The following is a 23,414-nucleotide window of genomic DNA, read 5'->3' as shown; positions in this document are numbered from 1 at the left end:
CAAAAAATCAGTTCAAATTTTTTTGCTGTAACTGTTGTCGCTTTATTTGGTAGTACTTAGATGTCACTGAAAGCCCTCACTTAGCTACTTGAGTCTGTCAGTTGTTGGTAACAGCTACACTTCAACATTACACCCATAATTATGATTAGCAATAAGTGTTTCTTGTGTGAGATGTACAGAGAAGCCTTTATTTCCCTGACCCTGTTGCCATTTTATTTCAGTTCTTACATAGCAATATATAGTGTAGAAGAGTGTTTTAGGGGACATCAGCTCCTTATTCAAAGGATGGATGTGATTCATCATTTAACAGGGAACCAGCTGTACTAAGATTTCCCATTCCAGCTATTCCATAGTAAAAAAACCTACTAGCTTCTTGACAGAAGTAGCTGACAGCTGACCGTCTTATGAGACTACTTTGTTTTGGGAGGCATAACTAGGGAAGTGCTTTAAGAACACTTATGTCTTACCATGATACAAGATCCTGTATAGTTAGAAATCTATTCAACTTCATACTAATAGATTCCACAGATTAGGACATGAAAATTGAATAGTGAATAAAGCCTTCACACATGTTCTAAATTTTAGCTCCTTCTACTTGATACCTAAATCCCATTTAGCTTTTTTCTTTCTAGAGTTTTGCTGAGACATCAACAGAACAAATTAGCAGTTAGCAGATTCCCCCATTGCATTCACCAAAGAAGTGGTCTACCATCAGTATGTACAAACTTGGCAGCACTGTGCTGCAGTGGCATTTTGGTTTAACAATTTTTTAACTGAAAGCATCTGTGCTCAGAGATGCTGCTTCTCTCATTTAATATGTGTTTATCAGGGGGTCTTCTTTTCTATTCAGCAACAATGTGCAAGAAGAGATGCTAGAACAGAACCATTGAAAATTATGGAGTTAGGATTGCTATAAAAAAATCTTACAATTGTGGGAAGAATTTCACTAAATCATTATTTCTTTTTTGTGATCACTAGTACATTTAGAAACCTTTCAATTGCTCATTGTTAGTCTCCTTTGCTGCCTTGGAGTTATGACAGCTATCGAAGCTTTTTTAGAGCAAAATGGAGAAAACGCCACATAAAATACTGATTGGAACCAAGTTAGTCCTAATTAACTAAACTTGTTCCAGAACAGAAGACGACATATTTCTGTTGCAAGGAAAAATTAACTGGCTGATGCCTTGCCTGTTTTAACTTGCAGCAATGTAGTGTGACTAAGTCACATAGTAGAATGCTGTTTTAGGCATTTCAGCACTCTAACCTATTAGTAGTTTTATATTGGGACTTTGTGTTTTCCCTTCTCATCACCCCCACCCTGCAACAAACGAAGCTATAAACCAATTTTATTTCTGTGCACAATTTCACTTGCAGCTTTTTAATTTTGGAATTACTGAGGTAGAATATTACCCTAGTTAACAATATAAACAATTTGTGTATTTTGTTTCAGACCTACATCCCTTGCTCTCTCATTTTCTACTGCAGTAAGACACACATTTCATCCATCTATTCCACGAGCATTTAGACACTGCATTGCTTCGAACGCAGCAAAGATGAATTAGCAACTGCAGGTCATTGTATGGGGTGAACAGCAAGTTGTTTCACCATACAGCATTCACAGAGGTTAGTTCTGCAAGTAGCTGCACAAGCAGCATGTCCTGCAGGTCATAATACAGTTACTGGTCTGCTAAAAAGCTGTCTTTCATCAAGGAGTAGACTAGCTTGAATTTACCAATTATTGTCTTTAAAGTGTGGAAACGGAATGAAATCTTGAAATCAGAGGACAGAGCTGAACAAACACTCCAGAAAGGGGATATGGTCAATTGAAACTGAAATCGAAAAATCCAGAAAACTTTAAATGGAGTGACTACAACCAATTGTACCAAGATGAAATTGGGTATAGGGAAATAGACCAAAAGTAGTGAAAATTATTCCCTTTGAAATCCTTAAAATCAGGAATGAAAGGGAAACAAAGACACAGAAGAGAAACAGAAGAATTGAAAATGCAGGGAAAAAAAAAACAACCTGACACCCATGGGACATGTGCTGCCTCCTCATAATAGTTATGTAAGCAGGCTGTCCCTACTTTCTTTTCCTAGTTACTGGTAGATATTAGATAGCATAGTAGAAGTACCTCTTTCAAGCTCTTTCCAAGTATGCTAGTCTGTCTTGCAGGTCAGGAACTGTTGCAAGTCAAAAAGTCTCTACTTCCCCCCATAGCTCCTCCCTGTTAAGAGTGTTTTGGGAATCTGAGGCTGTGGTACTAGAGAAAATACAATTTAAATTGCCTCACAAATGAAATTGCTTTTGCAGTAGGCTAAATCTCTTCATTTAATCTACTGGACTAGTTACTTACTATGTATCTGTTAGCAATACTTAACTAGAAAGTTTTAAGTTATTTTACTTTGTTCCTTTATCATCTTCAAGTATACTCCCATGTATGTCACAGTCTTTCAAAGAAGAGATGGACACAGTTCATAGTCTGCATTTAGGAGATGATTATGTAGGAATCAAAACCAGAGTGTTAAAGACCACAATATTCCTCTCCTCCCAACCACACCTATTCTTTTTTTAACACCGGGATTTCTGTGAAATAAAAATAGATGAGAACTTCCTAGTTGCATAATAGCAACTAGTTCTGCCAAGTTTTTCAAGGACAGGAAACTAAACAAAGACATTTCTAGAGGAAATAGTTTTAAAACACATTCAGTTATAAAAGTATGTATTTTTGTGCACAATATATAGTGTAACAATCAAAAGCAGAAACTGTAAACCTTCATTCTTAATAGCATTTAGACATACAAAGACGTACAAGTGTTGATTTCATACCATAGATATGTAAATTAAACATCTACTCTATAGACAACAGTAAGACATCCAAGAAGCAAACTGTTTTTGACTAATATAAAGGCACCAACTCCCTCACAGATTTGGCTCTTGCTGCATCAGATAATACTCAAGATAAGACTCAAGAGTCTCAGAAATTATTTTGTGTGGTATTCACAACAATATTACAGTTTTGATATACCAATCACAGCATTTTATCAGCCAGCATGCTCATTTATTGGTAGAGATTAGGCAAGTCAAGGACAAGAACAATGGCAAGGGAGAAAAACATTCTGATGTTTGGAATGTCCAAATGCTAAAGAGCAGGCTTGCACTGTGTAAGCAGAATAAGGTACCCACTTCAGTCTTCTGTTGTAGGAGACAATCATAATTAAATAACATATACTTTTGCTTTCACAAGTAGCAGCAAATATTCATTAAGTTACTCTGAAGTTTTTAAGAAGAAAAAAAAGACATACAAAGTCTCTATGCAGGTGGCTGTTCGAAGTTTATTATGCAATGTTCTTAAAAGTACTTCTTTGCTACTTGCATTTTTAAGCACATTATCTTAATTTACTGAGTGGGTAGCTAGTGAGATTTTGAAATTCAGTAGCATTCCAACAATTACCGGAAGCTAGAGAGGAGCCAACCCACACTACTCAAGTATCTATTCCCCTAAAAATGACTTTACCTTATTCACATAAGGCAAACTACCACTGGCCTATTTTTACATGCAGCTGCCTCATCCTTTGGTCAGTTGTTTGGGGTTTTTTTTGTTTGGTTGGGTTTTTGTTTGGTGGGGGGTTGTGGGTTTTGTGCGTGTGGTTGTTGATTTTGGTTCTTTTTTCTTTAAATATCAAGTTGTACTGGGACCCAACTGAAAATATACTGGTAACACTGACTGTTATTTCTACTAAAGAGAAAATAGAACTTAAACACTGTCCTGCATTTTGGTGGATTAGTGTCATCTCTGACTCTGGGATTCAATATTAGTAGCCACAGGGCATTTGTGGACTGTCCTTCAAAAAAGCACCCCATAATGCTATTAAGTTTTAATTATTTGTCCAATCAATTTGGTTTGAAGATTTTTGCCATCCAACACTGAGTATCACAGGTTAGTCCAAAACGTAATTTTCAACTTTACAACAGGCATAATATACTGCTGGGTGGAGTTAAAATAACCTAAGTCACTTAGAATTTAATTATTATTAAGATTTCAAGAAAATCTTTTCATATTACAGTAAAACCAGACTATTTTTCTTCACAGGAGAGTGGTTTACCTCACCTGTAAGAACATTTTATTTGCAAGCAACTTGGACATATAATATTTCCAATTGCCAGTCCCAATGTCTTCAATAATAAACCAGTCAAGAATCTATTTAGAACTAGTTTATTTAGAACTAGCATACAGTTCATAAATAGCTACTGCTTCCTCCAGACTTGTGACAAAGAAGTTTCACAATAAGCTTCTCTGGTTTTGGTAGGTTTTAGAAGCACTCCCAAAGTCACTGCTGAGAGCAAACTCTGCACCAGATCTCAATCATTATTTTGCACTGGAGAAAGGCATAAACTGAACTCCAGTGAAAAGTGGCCAAAGGAGAGTAAGATATGAGATGCAAGCAAGCTGCATGCTTTTCTACTCAGTTTCTTCCAGTTCAGATGCCTCATTCAAACACTTCAAAGTTAGCTTTTAGATGAGAGGTGTAAAATTTTCCATCAAATAAATACCTTAGGGAGATAGTTTTATCTTCTTCTACTTGTGTGCATGGGGCTTAGATCAGATATGTATATACACACAACAATATTATCAGAACAGTGCAGCATGATTAGTCATGGCCTCCAAACTGATGTCAATTTACAGTAAAGAAATGGAAACCTGTATATCCCTCTGGCTACCATTACCTTAAAGTTCATGTGGTTAGGAAGTGTTTTAAAGCCCTCAACCCACAAGTTGTAAGTAATGGGCCTCTTCAATTCTGTGATCCACAAATTCAACTCCAAACCAATCATGTGGTTTGGATTGTAAAACTATGGTTAGATGCTAGAGATACAAATCAGACAACATTCACCTAGTCCCTATTTTAGTGAAGACACTCAACTTATGAGGTATTTCAAACAGTGCAAAGTGCCCTCTCCAACTTTCCACAGCTGTCAATTCAGGTTGCCCTGCTTGTTCAACTTAAATAAAGCACTGAATTTCTGGTGCAGGGAAAAAAAAAAAAAAGAAACTGGGAAGAGGAATCAAACATGCAAGAAGATTCTCAAAGCCCTAACACTTTTAGCCCTGAGCAGTTTAAAGAAAGTGAAGGCAGATGAGTAGAAGGAAGTTGGCTGCTTTCTTGGAGTCAAGACCATGTTTACATGAAGCAATAAAAGATAACTAATCCCTACAGAAGGGGTACTGCTTCATTTGTCCCAGCCTCTCTTATTTCAGAATAGAAGTTTCACAGATCCATGAATATGGTGGCTTGCAGCTGGAGAGGCTGTCATTGAACAATGACAGCAGGCTTTAATTTTCAATTAGTTTCTTGGCTCTGATGTTTGCTTGCTCAATGCGTTCCCTGTTTGTATCGGCCTGAAAGAGAAATTCATAGGTCATTTGCAGACTCAATGCAAAACAACTTAAAAATTCAAACTGACATGAACTTCTGAATTGCAAGGTATCATCATTGTGGTAGAGAGAAGGGGAGCAACTTCTGTATGCTGGAAGTAATTTTTTTTTCCATAGAGAGCATATGGTGTCAATTTTGGTAGAAACAACAAAGAGAAAAAGGTTTTACTCTTTAGCTGACTTTCAAAACACATCAGCTTTCCTCAGCTGGTAAGGAAGCATGTTAACAAAACAAGGGAATAAAAATTCTCTCCCAGTGTTGAGACATTTTATGAACCTCTACAGAGAAAAAAGGTTGCTCTGAACTAGAAGTAATAGTAAAAACTGAGCCTATGGGCATGAAGTCAGATTTATTTTGTTTAGTGCAAATCCATAATTTTCATTCACATCCCCTCCAATGTACTAGTGCTGTAACAATATGGTGTTTTAAGAACAAGCTTTAGATTTTATTATTTTTTAAAGCATCAAAAGTCAGGTCACAGTATCTAGGTTGAACAAGTGTGAAAATACAGTTTTACTGAAAGGTATGATAAGGAGTTTATAAGTAATTCCCCAATTATGCAGTGTCCTGTGGGGAATGTGCAGGAAGTGTAATACGCACAAAATCAGCCTCTGCCCTCACCATGAGTGGAACCCCTAAGAAGCTCAGCCTGTGCCAAGTATTAGCACAGGTTTATGTGCCAAGTATTAGCCATTTCACACCTTTGTCTTGAAATGGGCTGGGAAGAGCACACTTGCAGTTCAAGTCCTTCCCTCCCATTCCCTCCTTCCTGCCTGTCGGGTCAAAGGGAGGAGAGGGACAAAAACCTACTATGGAAAAGTGAGACTCTAATCTGTTAACAACACTTTGGAAATACTAATCTAGTTACTAGATCTTCTAAGAAAAATCCAGTAATGTAAGTTTCATTATGGGTTTCTTCAGACCACGAGTCTTGCATAATACTACCAAAAGTCACCCAGTCAAGCCTATTTCCCAGGTGAATCAGAATTCTTTAAAAATTAGAAGTATCAATTATATTCTGAACTTAAATTCTGTTTCTTTACATGATACTGTTGTTTGGAGATTTACAGACAACATTTGATTTGGTTTCTATACTCACTACATTTAAGAAGTTATCAACATAGAAGGATTAATTTAAATATCCTGAGACAAGTTGCCAGTCTCAAAGCCAGGAATTGCACTTTCATTTCTATTCTGGTCTGCAAAGCAATTCTAACTTGTATACAACCCATTTTAATTATTAGTAAGACTTGATCAGCAAGATGTATTCAAATCACAAACCAAAGGAGCATCAGGCCAAAAGAGATGCTTGAATCTACTAGAAACACTATAACTGAAAACAGTAATTCCCACTAGCAGTTTATTTGACCAGGCAGTTTTCAGTCTGCTTTATAAGTTATAAGAATTTCACACCTCATTTTAAATTCAAAGAAATTTTCTAGTGTACTTCCAAGTGTCTGACTTTTTTAACACGGTAATCAGATATGCAGTTTCAGGGAACAGTTAATGCATCCTCCATATAATCATGTTGATTTATCAATACTAAATTACTAGACAAAATTGAACTGTTGACACACATGCAACTGGCATTTTTGTCACATCAGAGGAGTTCCATTCCTCTTTCGTTTAAGTCTACTGCAACATTTCAGTGAGATTTTTAAAATCCCATTTTGTCTTGATACTATAATTTCACAGTAATCAGTGTTTGCTTCTACTTTTTGAAGTCTCTAATACACACTATTCATTAAAGGTTTTTCTTCCTTTCTCAACCAGGATGCCTATAAAACAACTTCTACTCATTTCAGAATACAGACATTTCTAAAATAGACTTAGCATTCTCATTAAGCTTCCATTTGAAAGAAACCTCCCAAAATATATTCATATATGGTTAATCTGTTTGGAGAAACTAACACTTAAATAACTAAATTATATATATAAAAGAAAGTTACTATAATTAACTTAATGTGCAGACCATTTCCCCATGCACCTACAAACTCCATTATTCCACATTCTCCCCAGGTCCAATATTAATTCATCCACAAGAATTAGGGCAATGAATAACTTGTGGTTTACTTTACATTCATTATAGTGACTTCCTAGGAATTTTGAAGGGCCTTGGTATTGTTAAAAATACCTATTCCCTATCACAAGAAAAAAAAATTCCTGCGAGTAACAATCCACCAGGTATGTTTGTACATTTGATCCCATGAAGTTTATTAGTTTTCAGAGTAAGTAGTCATCTGTGCTGTATATTTAGGTTTCCTGGCACTCAAGCATTTGAATTTTAAGCTATATACCCTGTATGTATCAAGGTGTATCTCTTGCTCAAATCACTGCAACCTCGAGGATAGCATAAACTTATCACATATTTGCTGCAAATACAGTGAGCACATTCCTAATAACCTCTGAATTGAGAGCAGGGAACACCTTTGACATTTACCTTTATATTTATCCGGTCTATTTGCTTATTCTGGGCATCAATCTCATTGCCCATATCCAAAGCCATGTTTTTCAAATTCCCAAGAATGTTTCCAACTTGAGCAAGATTTTCATCCATTTCATCTTCTCTGGCATCATTGGTTATCCTGTTCAAATAATTAAGACAATGTTTCAAGAATCAAGAACTTGCTTTTGTCTAGCATAGATTTACTCTAGTAAAACTTGACTGTTTGTTGCACTATGCATTCAAACCAAGGTATGTTTTTCCCCCTTTTAAAACTCCCTGTACTTCAAGCAAGCATTCACCAAAAAAAAAAAAAAGAGTGCTAAGCTAGCCACTACTACAAAAATAGCCTTAAAAATTAAAATAGTTACCTGAAGTTTAAGACGTGAGTTTCTCTCAAATATACTTTATGACAGTAATAGACCTTGATATTTTTAACAGTCCCCTCAATAACTGAGTACTAAGCCTTACAGTTCTCACATCCAGAAACAGACTGACCATACCACCACTATGTAAAAAAAAAAAAAAAAAAAAAAAAAAAAAGAAGTGTAGGATGAGCACTACAATACTACAATACTGAAGGTGTAGGTGTCTGCCATCACCTCTCCAAGACACAACTATTCCTCCAAACAATACTAAAATTTTCAATTTAGCAACCTGACCTAAAATGCATCTGTGAAAGAAGCTGACAACTAGTAACAGGATTTGTGCATTTGAGATTGAGGAATATGAGCTAGCAAACCTTGTAATATATCCACCACTTGGTCCTCCAGAAGTCTGAGGCTGCCGCTGATTTATACTTCTTGGTTGCATGGATATCACATGGTCTGCTGAGTTCTCTGTTCCATCTCCCCAGGTTGCTCTGTATGCTTTGCTGGCCTCAAAGTTCTTTGTCCTACTCCATAAAAATAAAAAATCTGAACCACTTCATCAGAAATATAGCTTTCTAACTGAAATTCAGTGTTAATCTAGAATTTTCATAAACATTTGTCTTGTGCCCAAAAGAGATGAAATTTTGTACAGATAAAACTTTGTCTATATAATACAAGTTCTTGTATCTTGATAGTACAAACACAACTGAGTTACTCTAAGGACAGTGATTACTTTGGTCTTAAGCTTTAATAAAAGATCAGTAATTTGCTTAAAGCAATATTTTAACAGAGGACAGAAGCTTATGACAGTCACAAGAAAGCTTACCCTGTCATAAAATAGAATTGCACTTATAACTGGAATTAATCTAGAGACAAGATTAGTTACCTTTCAGGAAGAAATTAGGATGAATGCAAAAACTCACTCAAACAAATACCTATATTATGCAAGAAAACCATTAATTGCTACTATTTTTTTTATTCAAACATTAAAAAATTACCTGGCAACAGAAGGAGTTAATGTTTCTCATGTTAACTTTGATTATGAACTAACAGTAATCATGTTTAAGTAGTTCTTTCATTCTGCAATTCAATTGTACTAACTCCATTAAATCAATAAGCCAACTTGCCATTATACTTTTTCTATGTAAATCATAGGAGGAAAAAAATAAAGAAAGCACACTGACACAAAGCAGTCTCAAGAATCACAGAACCACAAAAGCATGAGGAGAAGAAAACCTAGCAAAATAAACTTATCCATGGGTGTTTATGTATTCAATATGGGAAATTAAATCTCATAGGTCAGATCCTACAAGAAGTAATCTAAAATTAACATACTGAGGGGAAAAAATAGAATAATTTCGCTGTTAATAGTGGAAACATTGCACCCAACAAAACCCTGAAGAAACCTAAACTAGTCAATTCTAGCTCCTTGTACATACACAGGCCTAAAGATGTCTGCAACTAAAGATGCCTAAAGTTTACTGCAACTAGATTGAGCATTGTATTTTAATCTCATTTATACTAAAGCCATAACTGGAAGAGATCTTTGTATAATTTGCTTCTGGAGGAGCAAAGTCTTAGGTGCCAGAGGCACATGTGAAGACTTCATTAACAAAAAACAAGTGACCTGAGGATTAGTTGCACCTGTGAAGTACACAGCCAGAAAAAGAATTACTGTTCAAAATAAGCACAGTTAAGAAGAAAACTTCTCACCACCTGCTTTTAAGAGCTGTTTTTCAAATTACTACACACTCACATTTCTCAAGTTTCATTTCTGCAAAACTAAGGCAATTTACACAACCTGTCAAACCAGCAATGGCTCAAGCAGTTGCTCACCATTTCCACAGCTAATAATATCCTCTGAAATAATGGACATTCTCTATTCATGTCAGTATTACAAAACATCACAATCACAAGGAGAACCACATGCAGACAGACACCATGCACATGCAAGCACAAATGCAATAGAACATCACTTCAGACAGCTGGTTAAATATGCATCTGCACTACTAACACTGACCTTGTCCTAAAATCCACTTTCACCAGTTTAAGTGAATACAGCTTCTTATCCTAGTCTTCATTTTTAGAAAGCAAGCATCAGTGTTAGGAAAGAATGGAGAAGAAAGTAGTACAGATCAACAAAAAGATAAATTGTTAATAGTACACAGATTGTATAACAGTATTTTTTGTTTTCACAAAGCTTTTCTAAATAATCTAAACCTAGGAGAAATTAAAAAAAAAACCAGTAACTCAGCAAGTGTTCTGATTTAGCTTATATAGCTTTATGCTTTTATGAAAAATATGAAAAGCTGTGGAGGTAACTGACAAATAAATCTAACATTGAGAAAGGGTTGGTGTACCAGTAGATATATGAAAGACACTCACTCTTTGCTGCCCTCTACTTACCCATTTTTTTCCTATACATTACTGTCCAGTTTGGTACACAACTACTTCTGTTCTTGTTATCTGTGTACTTGGAATGCTACAAGAGTTCACAAATTCTGAGCTTATTTAGTGTCAATAACCTGCTTAGCTTCAGTGAAATAAGACTATCAACTACAGAAAACAAAGACTGAGTGTGTCAAAATGCTCAAAGTCCACCAGCATGAGCCAGCTAATATTTAGCTGTAAGCAAATCTATCCAGAAGTCAGGACATCTGCATTTTCAAGGGACTAAAGCACTAAGACTTTCAGCCTTAGAAGTCACATTCACATCTATCCTAAATGACCATCTAAGTGCTATTCTCTTGGTTAAACAGACTTAGCTACTCCAAGGAATATTTACCTAAACTTCTGCTACTTCTCCATTGAATGATAATTGATTTTGCTCATGCTAAAGAGCAAAAACCAACAAATGCACACACTATTCACTTCAGTCACTATACTCAATTTATGCCTCCTTTATTTGGAAGGGTTATGATCACATCCAATTAACACAAACAGTTTGGTACTTTACTACTTAAAGCTAGGACACCATCAAAAATAATTCTGACATTGCTCAGGCTGTTTACTTGTTTAAAAGTACAAATCAAGTGTCATACTAAAAATTAGATTATTCAACTGATTCAGATATGGCAGCCATAACACTGATATTATAAAAGCAATGTGAAGCAGGTCTGCAAGAATTTATGTAGTCACTAGTGAAAAGATTAAAGCTTTAACACCAGTGTCTGCTCTGTTCTCCTAGTCTCACACTCCCTAAAGTATGAATAATTTGTCTTGCTTTTAAATTAGTACAAAAGTATTTTGTGAAAAAATTATTTTTGGAAGCAAATTTCTAAGAGACAGGCACTTACATATAGCTATTTGCAGGTCAATTTGGCCTCATCTGCATGGATATTAATTATCTTCTACTAAATAGAAGCCTTAAATAGATTAGGCCAGAACTGTGCAGGATGCTATATAGCAGCTATATTTACAGTAAAAGAGGCACAATGTTTGGTTAGATACAAGTTAGCTTTAGTTACTCTCATACAATTTTAAAAGGATGCAGCTCTACAAATCAAAACAATCAATTTTGTTAGAGATTCAGCATTTTTAATTAGCTCTTTAATTAGTTAATATTTCCTGGTACAGTAGATATTGGGAATATTCTAGAACTCTAGGCCCAAGTATCAATGCAACTGACCTGTTGCAAGGACAGACACAGAGCCCACAGCATTTGTTGAGCTCTGTCAGTGTCTTCTCAGCTTCTCTCATGTCCTTGTTTATCTGGTCCATGCCTTCTTCTATACGATTTAGTTGTTCTAGAAGAGAAACAAGTAACCTGACTACACATGGACTGGGAGAAGTGGGCAAAATTAACATCTCTTTATAGCAGGAAGAAGTTTCAGTTCCATCTTTATATAAAGACAATTGACTTTTTTCTTTCCTGCCTTCTAGGACTTTTTTCTAATTTTTAAGAAAGATCTTCAATGAGAAGTTTTGGTTACTACTTTGCAAATATCTTCCCCATCCTTAGAGCAGCATTTCTATTGCTACTTTTAGAATAAATGCAGCTAGTTACATTCATGCCATAGTGGAAGAAAGCTTCTGTAGCAGAGCTGTGTTACATTGTAACTATCATTACCTCTCAACTACTTTAAAACATATTTTAAATACTACAAATACCTAGGAATAACCAACTAGGAAATCTCATTTTCACCTAAACAGTCTTTAATAATAAGCCTTTAGTTTCAGCAACAACTCTTCTATGATAGTTCTTTTCTTACACTCGTTACATTCTAATGTTCATTTTTAGTGTTAGGGAAGAACTTACCTCCTTGCTCATCCAGCATGGTAATAGTTTTGATGCCAACATCCTGGGACTGCAGAAAGAAATTTAGTTGCAGATATAAAATTAGACTACAGTGCAAAATCAGAAGGTCTGGATAGTAAATTTGATAATCCATCCAAGATTATAATACAACACTGTACTTAAAATAATTTCTGTAGTAAAGCTATTAGAAGTCTCAAATTACCAGCTATGTTAGTGTAACAGGTAGGGTGCTTATCAGCCTATCTCAATTAGTGGGGCTTTTATGGTATTTTTGTGAGGTTTTTCTTACATTACAAAAGATGATAAAATTTATTGTAATATTCAGATTGAACTGTGACAACATCTGGCTAGAAAAGCAAACCTAGCTGTGCTTCATTTTGAGAGCCAGCATTTGGTTCATTCATCTCTACATCCTTCAAAAGGGCTTACAAGGCCTTTAGTCCTGGGAGCCAGAATCAAAGCAAGCAAAACAAAGCCTGCAAAATAATTTCTAAGCATTTAGCAGTGAGGAATATATTGCAGCAGAGCTCTTTGCTGGCTCAGTGTCTTGGATCTAGCATGCAAGTTGCACCCATGCTTTACTGTAAACTGGCAGCATAGAATGAATCAGGAAACTATGATGCCAAGAGAAATTATGTTGGCTCATGACATTTACTTAATGCTTGTGTGTGAAGGATTTATCAGGCTACAGTGACCAAATGCCTTACTGCTAACAGCTGCATCTTCAGCAACCAGAACTGTGCAGAGGAGTAGATTCCTCATACAACTTCACTTTGATAAACCCAAATACAGATTTGTTTCAAATAATGTAAAAGGATGTTAAGAGTTTCCTTATCAGTTAAAACTGATGAACAGATTGTAAGAAGATGTATGTAGAATTACTTGTTTGAACCAAGAGCAGTCATACTCTACCACCCCCCCCAGCTGACCCCTACTGTCTTCAGTAGTGAAACATTTCTAAACTGTTCACAGACAAAGTGAGCTGAAACACAGACAAAAGATGTTATGAAAAGCAAATTTTGCAGCAGCCAAAGACATAACTGACCATGAGAAGACTTTTTACAACTAATCTGTAACATTTGGAGATCAGATCCTTTTGCTTAAAACAGGTAAAAAGGATATTGATTCTTCTGTAACCTGATAGAACGTGAAAATCATGCAGGTTATGTCATTCTAATGCTACTACTCAATTAAGGCAGCAACTTCTAACGATGAAGTGTGTGTGTCTTGAGAAAGACAAAAAACTGTTTAAAATTACAGTTACCATGACACTTTTTATACTTCATAAATCCAGAGAATTCAAAAGCTTTTTCTTACCTCAATGGCCAAGCCAAGAATCCTCCTTGTGCTTTCCAAAGACTAGAAAGAATTTTAAAATGAGTGCATTAATTACTTATACACACATTAGTATCTGAAAGTCTTCTTTGTCAGTTCATTGTAGTAAGGCAACAGTACACACCTTGTACACCAACAGTTCATCACCTGTTCTACATTTAATACATGCTACAACATATTGGCAGCACATTAGTTTTTCTTTGTTTTTAGTCCTTGCTTTTATTTTTGTTATCCCATTGGAAAGTCTTAAAAAAGATTACATATTCAAATGAATTTTAGTTAAATAAGAAAGCCATGAAGTATCAATACAATTAACAATGCTGTAGGTAACCAAATTCTATCATATCAGTAATCACAACTGGTTGATCAGTACTCAGTAAAGTAAGTGACTTCAAATGAGTTATATGAGTTATAACTCATTCTTATTTTTAGCAGTATTCACCAACTAAAGTGAAAACTTAAAACATTCAGCTATAACCTTGCAGAATCATTATCCTGGTCCGTATCGTATTTGTTTTTAAAAGATATTCTGATCTTGTTAGGCAAATACTGTAATCCCAGATGTCTTCCTATGATATTTACCTCATCAGTGACCTGGTTGGCTCTCAGCTGAATTTCTTCAGGTGATAGCTCATCCATGATGAAGAAATACTACTTGTAAGGAATCACGTCAAAGAGAACCTTCCCCCTGTAACAACAGATACCAAGTAAGCATTAGAATTATCATTTCATCAGTATTTTGAGTTGAAAGTAGAAGATAGTTCAAAGAATGAGAGCCTATACATTTCATTCTGCATAGTAAAACATCTCATTAGGACTAGAAGACACTAAAATAATTATTCGGCTGATACAACCTAACTGAGGAGCTAAAAGAAATATAGGAACAATCAGTATATGAAGAATGTTTTTTTCCAAGACTTGGCTTCCTAAACATTTTTGAAAAAAATCTATGGTTAGTAAGGTAAAAAACAGGAAATAAGGTCTTAAAATAATAAACTTCTCCATGCTGGAAAAACACATTAGTTTACCCAGTAATCCAGAAATAAATTTATTAAGACATTTAAGTTATTAGTATAAACTTTAAGTGTTCTTTCCATTTCCATTGAAGAATTTAAATATCAGAAAAAGGAGAAACATTTTCACAGATGAAACACCGCCTAAAATGATCCCAAGTAAGACTCTAGAAATGGTTGTTATTGTATGGTGAATTCCTCAAATGCAAAAGTATCCACAAAGGTTTTAACTGGTATGTCTGAAACTGTAGCAAAGGTTTTCTGATCTATCTTTCTCATAATAAGCACAGGGTCATAACTGAGGTCCCAAGACACCATGATCTACCTTTTGCTAAAAACAGAAGAGATATATTTTGCCTAAAAGACAAGATGAATTAGCAATCCCATCAATAAGTGTATTCCTATTAGAGACAGGTTTTTCAGAGTTAAGAATCTGCATTTTTGTTGGAGGAATGGTAATAAAACCATCACTCCTAGCAATGGGAAAACAGAGCTCACAAGCTATACAAGAACTTAATGAGATAGCACATAAGCAGAGAAATAAGAGGATATTTCCCCCCCCAAATTTTCCCCCTTAATTTTAAATTACTCCTTGATCTTTCACATGAGTAGGTTGCAATTAAGTTCATGGTACTCATGCATATAATTCCAAACATCCTGCTTGACTTGACTAATTTTCCCCTTCAAGATCAGTATTTTAGAATATCTATCAAAAGTAATTGCTCCTAGGAAGTTAAATTTATGCAGATTTGCCCAGCTGTTACCCCACAGCTCTTCAGAAGAAGTGTGCATTACTCTGATGGCGAACTGAAATCAAGACACCTAAATCCCTTACAGTTGAAGTACTTAAAGATTTAAAGAACATTTCAGCAGGTTTGGTCTTCACCACCTAGCATAGCCTGAGACTATGGCTCTAGGAGATTTCTGTAAAGTAGATGTCAGTGCATGTTAGTTTTTGCTATCATTAAATAAAAAAAAATTCAAGATATTCTCACACAAGACCTCTAACTCTGTTTTCAGTAGTCCAATTTCAGTGTATAATCAGTAAATTATCTTTTCATTAACAGGCTTAAGCTCCTTTCATAAGGTTCATCTGAGGCAGTCCCAGCTTTGAATTTGAGAACACTCTTCAAGCTGATTTGCACACCTAAGGACCCCTGAGACAGGGACGAAAGTACCTATTTTCACTGAATAAGATTAAGCAACATCTCTGGGCAACCTGTTCCAGTGCTCAGTCATCTGCACCATGAAAAAACTTTTCATCATATTCAGGTGGAACTTCCTGTGCATCACTTTCTGTCCTTTGCCTCTTGTCCTGTTGCTGGGCACCACTGCAGAGCCTGGCTCCATCCTCTGACACCCTCCCTTGAGACACTGATAGACACTGATGAGGTCCCCTCTCCATTGTTTCTTCTCAAGGCTGAGCTGGCCCAGCTTCCTCAGCCTTTCCTGGTAAGAGAGATGCTCCAGTCTCTTAATTATCTTCCTAGCCCTTTGCTGGACCCACTCCAGGAGCTCCATGTCTCTCTTGTTCTGAGGAGCCCAGAACTGGACACAGCACTCCAAATATGCCCTCACCAGGGCTGAGCAGAGCGGCAGGATCACCTCTGACCTGCTGGCAGTGCTCTTTCTGATGAACTCCAGGTTCCCACTGGCCTTCTTGGCCACAAGGGCACTGCTGGCTCAGTTGTTGTCCACCTGAACCCCCAGGTTCCTCCTGGCAGAGCTGCTCTCCAGCAGGTCAGCCCCAGCCTGTGCAGGACCCTGCACTTGCCTTTGTTGGATTTCTGGCAGTTCTTCCCTGGCCATCTCTCCAGCCTGTTGAGGTCCTTCTCAAGGGCTGCACAGCCCTCTGGGGTATCAGCCACTCCTCCCAGCTTTGTGTCATCAGCAAACCAGTTCTAACAGCTGACAGACAGGCTTTGTGTTCACCTAGCTTGCTCACATCTTTATAAGTAGCTCCAGTGGCCACCAGCAAGAAGTTCTATAGAAATGCACAGCATTCCACTCACTTTTGCCCTAAATTAATAGTATTCAGTCTTGACACTGCTTATAAATTGACCTAACAATCAAGAAATCCAGCTTCAAGATGTGGAGGAAAAACCCTTCCAACACAGCAGACACAGAGGGAAAAAAAGTTACTTCCAGGATTTTTCAAAGCTGAGTTATGCATGTGCTTATCTTCTGATGCTCATGTTCGGACACCTGCAGTGCTTTGCCTCTTGTGACATGAAACCATAATTTAAAGTGATGGCTCATATAATTGTGAGGGTATGACCTGTGTGAGTAAGCTAAGTAAAACCATTCAGAACACTTGGTTAAGAGAAATGTTCTGACAACCTTTATCATAGATAAAGGGTCCAGGTATTTGCTGAGCTTTTCTGATAATTTCTTGAGGTCTTATGCCACTGAAAAGTGACAGAACATTTCTTTCTTTCAACTTCCTGGCAAGCTTATCTGCCTTCACTTTTCAGACATTACCATTAGAGTATATAAAACAAGACATATTAAGATTTCCTTATTAAGACAGGTATAAGAAAGCATGCTCTTTGAATTAGTATGGTTATAATGTCTGTTTAAAGTTGAATATCCAAGCCAAATGCATTAGACTCCAAAAACCCATAGTTTTATTCCTGTTAGTTTGCAGCATTGCTTTTGCAAGCACAGGCACAACCTACATGGTAGCTCTGCAGAGGCAATTAGTGCCATAAGGCAGAACAGAAAAACACATTCTCTAGGCAATAAAAACTTCTCATAACATGGCAGTTTAAAAATATTTTAAAAAGCACACATCACTAATTTAAAACAAACAAAACATTTCCAAATTAGGCTGTTTCCAAAGACGTGAATACAGACTCAATAGCTACAGGCCTAAGTGGAATAGCTGAACAAAGCAGGTGCCCTTCATGCAAGATACCTCAAAAGAAATTTTAACAGCCAAGATGAGGCCATTTGTATTGAAGTAACTCAGCTGTTCCAACAGAGCACAATATACATACATACAGAAAGGATACTCGTTTACCCATCTTTCTGCCTAGGAATCAAAAAACATCCTTGGAGGTATCTTACTCCAATGTTAATAGGAGGCAATCTTAATATAAGGCATTAAGATTACTCAATAAAGACAAAATATACAGAGAGAAAAAACTTGATATGGTTAAGATAACATTTGTTATGATAACATTTGCTAAGGCAAGCATTTATTTTAACATGGATACTCAATGTCTATTTTCTTCACCTTCCTTCCCCTACAATTTACAAAATCCTAGCCACAAAATAAGCAAAGTAAAAAAAAGACAACAGCCTACGAAGATATTTCATAATTATATCAATATTCTGCTATTTTTAATTTTTTTTCTAGATGGGCAAACTTTAAACAAGAATCTAAAGTACCTTAAGACAAAGCAGTACTCCTTTAAGGAAGGATGTGATGTCAGCTTTGTTTACTTTCTTTTATCAGTTTTCTGCAGTATTTGCTCAGTTAAACACATTTCAGTACAACTCCCCTTCTGCCCCTTTCAGAGGAAGGCCTGGTACTTGCAGAGTATGCAAAACCAAACTTGCTACAAAAATGTATTTTCTTGAGATAACTGGACTCATTAAACCTTTCTACTAGGAAACAAATTACAACACATTCATTACCTTAACTATCACTGCCTTATAAAAAGGAAGATTGAGAAACCAGAGCAGCAAGGAAATAAAGACACGGCCATCAAATTTTTACAGTATTATTTATTTCAGAGATTGTACAAGATAGAAAGAGTTCTTTGAAATTCCAATTCCAACCTAAAGCTTTAGATCTCTTCACAAGACTACTCATGTTGGGCTAAGCCATCCTTTAAGTTCACCACTATAATACATATCATAACTACAACATTGCTGCCCAAGCCAGTTGAGGATCGATTAAGCTTAAATTACTTCTATCTCCTGAACAAGAGGAAACAAACTTATGTCTGCACAGCCTTTTTTCCACTTGCTATCCATTTAGTCATGGCTCCAAAAACCCTGAAAAACTTTCAATTCACTCTCCTATGTGGAGTTCTTAGGTTGGAGAGGACTGAAAGACAAAGTTATTGCAAAATAATGAGGGACACAAGAAGCAATTCTGGGGTGATTTTATCATTGTCCATTCAAAGCATCACTGGTTTAGAGATCTTAATTTTGTTAATCAACACTCACAGAGCAGTGGAAGCATTTTAGTGGGTTCGTTGTCTAATTTGAGAAAGCTGGAAGGTGACAGACTGATGTGAGCTATGGCTTGGTCACTATTACCAGGAGGGTGATCCCGGGAGACCACAGTGCAAATTTTTCCTTGGGAAAAGCACTGCTGGCACTGCCACATTTGCAGTGGATCAGTCCCAAGCACTGAGTTCTGTCCCCAGCTACTGAACTGGGAGCTAACATCTGCCAAGGCAGAACTTTCATAGTGTGAGAGGAGCAAATTCAGTGTTAGGAACCCCCTTGGTGACCTGTCTGACCACGTCCCCAGGTTTAAGTACCCGCTTGTGATCAGAAAGCTACGGAAGCATCACTTCATCCAACAGCAGTTCACTGGCTGCTTTCCTGACAATAGGCACATTAAAAACTTTGTGGGGGAGGTAATAAAGCATTTGAATGGAAAGACCCTCAAGACTTAAAGCATTGCTCTATGCAGCCAGCAACAACATAATCACCTCTGCCACCCACCTTCCCAGAGCACATTGTAAAAAATTAACATAAATTTTTTTTTGTTGTCTCTCTCATGGGCCTAAAATACACCATTGCATCACTAAGGGTTTTCCTTGCAAGTATTTTCATTTTCATTCAGAATTACTTGCCAACTGGAAGCCAGTTATTTATACCAAAACACTCAGCTTCCAATGCAGACAAGTTTCAGAAGCCATTACAACAGTGACTTTGCATAGCATTTTTAAGGTTTTTTTTTTCTCAATACCAATAATCTTCTGGGATTTATAAGACACTTCCATAGTAATGAAAGCTATAGTAGGCAAGTTACATTATTTAAATATGCTCTTCTTCAGCACTTAGCTGAGAAGCAATTCTAATGCTTATTGTCATTGTCTCTAGGAAAAAAGAAAACTTAATTCCTTGCTTTACGACCACCACAACACATTAAGGCTGTGCTGTCCAAAATACTCAAAACCCTTACTGATCTTTATGAATTTAAATTAATTGCAGGGTGCCACAATGCTGATAAAGTGCTTGTTCAACTCCAATTACACTGTCCACATCTGGACAGGGAGAGGCTGACAAAAGCGACAAGTTTCCTAAAGCCAGACAGCTCTACTTGCACCAGATCAATATTGTTTGATTGCTGGCACTTTTACAAACCCACCCTGAATAAGATTTTTGTTCTGCATCTCTGGCTGACAAGAAGCAGTTTTGTACCTCTGATAGGCTTAATTCCTTTCAGAATTTTGAATGCAATTCAGAAATGGATATATCCATTACATTTGCTACATATCAAACTACTTTCTTACTCAGTATCTGAAGGTCCTCTATTTGCACATACCCCTTTTCCTGTGAAGTTATGCTTTTAATCAATATCACAAACTCGCCTTCCTCTTTCACTGATAACTTGTAAACTGGGGGGGAGAAGGAAATAGCCTATCCGGTGCATCTACAAGTATAATTGAGAAATACAGCTTATGCCTTCTTACCACAAAGATAGGAACTAGCTGCTGATACAACCCAGCTGTTGCAGCAACTGACTGGAAGCCAGTATCTCATGAGATGTATTTTTAGCTGTCAGTGAATTAGTACAGCCCCAGGTGATTGCAGATGCTCTCAGTTCCTTCTCTTGTAAAGGGAGCTGTTGCCTTCCCCAAAAGATGGAAAAATTAATGAAACAATATTCTTAGATATGTGAATGTTAAGTATGAATTTCCTGTGCATACTCACAAAGCTCAAAATTAGACACCTTTGTGTTTAGTGATGGAGGTTTTTTTGTTCTCTCAAATTCTTCATATCACTAATACAGAAAAGTTGGGTTTTAAAAACCCTTCCTTAACACAAACAGATATCCTACTTGCTAGTTAGCTGAAATTCAGCCCAGCTAGTACAGGGTGGTACAAGGCATCAGCACCAGAATGCACTCCTCCAGAAATTATTATGTCTACAAGATAAATGAATAAAGCATCTGTGGCCCTGGAGGAAGAGGCCAGGGCCCAGGACCAAGACACTACTCTGCATGCTTCCTGCTTTCCCTTATCAGCTTCCTGAACACACTGCACAGAGGCGATAGCACAAAGAATAGGCGCTACCAATGCCACCTCCTCTGTGCACTGTGCTCAGTTCTACCCTCACCTCAACAATTCATTTTTGCCGCTGAAAAAGCCTCATGAAACCTCCTCCAAATCACATACTGGCCAATACAAATTCACAGTCCAACTTTGATCATTTACTGAGTTACAGACTCCATTTCTCCTAAAGACACAAACTGTGCTATATGATTGTGCCCCTACTTCAAAAACTGCGGAGCAGAGGAGTTCAGGCATATAGACTGGCTACTAGACTGCCAGTAAGCAATAAAGTGCTCAATTGCATCAATCAAGCAAGCAGTTGATATCACAGGTGGCTTTGCCTTTGTCCCTAAACACCTTCCTACATAGCTGTTCCCTCTACAGTACAGAATCACGTTTGTTTATGAAGGGGAAGTAAAATAACACCCTTAGTTCTAAAGACTGAGCATCTAGTAACCTTTTTCAGAGAACAAAACAACAAGTAAGGCAAATAGTTAGAGAGGTTGCATAAAGAAATTTCCCAAGTTCCCTTAGATCGTTTACTTAGAGTGTCAAGTCATGCGCTGACTTCACATTAAGTGAAACAGAAAGGGAAAAAAGTGAAAAAAGCGAAAAATAAAGTGACTCATTCTGCATTCCCAGAAGCACCAAGGGCATCGAAAGGTACAAGTGAAAGAAGCACAAGAAGCACTTCGATTCTTATTGTTTACTACATAAACACTACAGCATTTTACAGATGGGTCTAAAGGCAGCAGGACACAATACATAAGCTTAATAAGAAGCAACAAGAGGTGGGTTTTCTCCTGGGCCCTACTAACACCGCAATTCACGGGCTCTCACCAAGCAAATAAAAACCACCTGGACATGGCATTGCCGCCCCCGCCAGGGGCGAGCCCACGAGGCCTCCTCGCACACGGGGGCGGGCGCAGCCCACGGCTGAGGCGCGGGCTCGGAGGACCTGGGCCCAGCGCCCCGCGCAGCCGATACAGGACGGCAACCGCGGCGGGCCAGGCCCGCCTGGCCCCACTGAGGCCCCCGGCAGCCACAGCCCGCCCCGCACAGGGCGCAACGCGGCACGGAGGAGGACGCGGACCGGATCAGACAGCCTGCCGCCTCACCCGGGGCGCTGCGAGCTGCCAAAGCCCAGCCCGTCACCCACCTACCGGCACCGCCACAGCCGCCGCCGCTCCCTTACGCCGGGCCGGGCCGTCCCTTTAGGCTCCCATGTCCCGCCCGTCCCCGCTGCCGAGCCCCGGCCCGCACGCGTCACCACCGCCCCCGGAAGCGGGGCCGGGCCCGCCCCGCTCCTCCGCCACTCCCAAGGTGGCGGCGGAAAGGAACCGCCCCCGGCGCCCCCGCACCGGCCGGAACACCGGCCTGTGTACAGCCGGCATGGCGCCATGCGAGGGTGCTGCGCCTCCTTCCCTCCCCCTTGAAGAGTGGGGGTCTCAGCGCCGGGTGTGGGTGTGCATGTGGTCGCCCGCGGTCCCGCCGTGCTTACCGGAGCTGCGGCAGCCAACAATGCAGTACAGAAGTGGCCCTATTTGTATCGGTGGAGTTTTTCTCTAGTTTACCCTCTACTAGGACGATGAGTGTCAGCGCCCTTCTGCCACCAGCGGAGAGGAGGGCAGAAAGGGAAAGCTGCTCCTCGCTATCACTGACCTTATCCTTTGCAGCTGAACCGCGCAGCCTTCCCTGAGGTATATTCCTTCTCGGGTGTGGATAAGTTCTTCCTTGAGGCTGCTGTCGAGCTGTAAGCACTGAAAGCACAGCCGGTAGTTTTTACAGCATCAGGTCCTGCATCTAAAGCCCCTCTTCCAGTGGAACTGCTGCTGCGATCTCAGAGCTGAGTCTTGGTTTCCCCCACCTCTCTCAGTATCTCGGGATGCTCCAAGTCCCTGTGGACTTTGGCCTCGTGAAAGGTCCCGGTCAGTAAGGCTTATTGCACACTGCACAACCCGCGCCCTTCTCCTCCTGCCTTAAAAATCGCCCCTGGAGCAATTTCCCAGTCACGGCCACCCTGGCAGGCGTGATGTCCACGGCATCTCGCTGCTGAGGTACCCGCCGTCTGCAGCTTCTGATTTGTAGAAGGGTAATACGTAGCACTATGCGTATTTAAAGCGCTGTGTTTACACATAACTACAATAACCTCCATTATCATTATCTGTTGGTAAATGCCCCCAGCTGGCCGGTGCTGGTGCCCTCACCATGAAGTTCGTTCGCCTGTCGGCTGTCCACGATCGTCCCGCCGCCGCCAGGACTGCATTTCCCGGCAGCCCCCGCGGGCACGCAGGCGTGCCGTCCAGCGTGCAGC

General features: G+C 38.6%; 1 protein-coding gene across 1 annotated transcript; it reads right to left on the bottom strand.

Annotated features, from left to right (window-relative positions):
- Nucleotides 1-4,004: 4,004 nt before the first annotated feature.
- On the bottom strand, nt 4,005-22,335 carry SNAP23 (synaptosome associated protein 23). The gene is made up of 8 exons (XM_054275447.1): nt 22,264-22,335; nt 14,428-14,533; nt 13,828-13,869; nt 12,511-12,559; nt 11,881-11,998; nt 8,624-8,776; nt 7,879-8,023; nt 4,005-5,401 (listed from the first exon to the last, which is right to left on the bottom strand). The coding sequence occupies exons 2-8, from the start codon at nt 14,482-14,484 to the stop codon at nt 5,336-5,338; spliced, it is 630 nt and encodes a 209-aa protein (XP_054131422.1). The 5' UTR covers nt 14,485-14,533; nt 22,264-22,335; the 3' UTR covers nt 4,005-5,335.
- Between the last annotated feature and the right edge of the window lie 1,079 nt (nt 22,336-23,414).

This window comes from Melozone crissalis, unplaced genomic scaffold (genome assembly GCF_028551555.1).
Source record: "Melozone crissalis strain CALT ecotype California unplaced genomic scaffold, PUWL_Pcris_2 ptg000018l_1, whole genome shotgun sequence".
NCBI lineage: Eukaryota > Metazoa > Chordata > Aves > Passeriformes > Passerellidae > Melozone > Melozone crissalis.
This window is presented reverse-complemented; position numbering and strand designations above follow the sequence as displayed.

What these genes read in the sequence shown, in the direction of transcription:
- SNAP23 (XM_054275447.1), bottom strand. Translation starts at nt 14,484, where the DNA reads ATGGATGAGCTATCACCTGAAGAAATTCAGCTGAGAGCCAACCAGGTC. An exon ending in CCAACCAGGTCACTGATGAG is followed by an intron (nt 13,870 to 14,427) that starts GTAAATATCATA and finishes AATTCTTTCTAG; the next exon opens with TCTTTGGAAAGCACAAGGAG. An exon ending in TAGACCGGATAAATATAAAG is followed by an intron (nt 5,402 to 7,878) that starts GTAAATGTCAAA and finishes TTTCTCTTTCAG; the next exon opens with GCCGATACAAACAGGGAACG.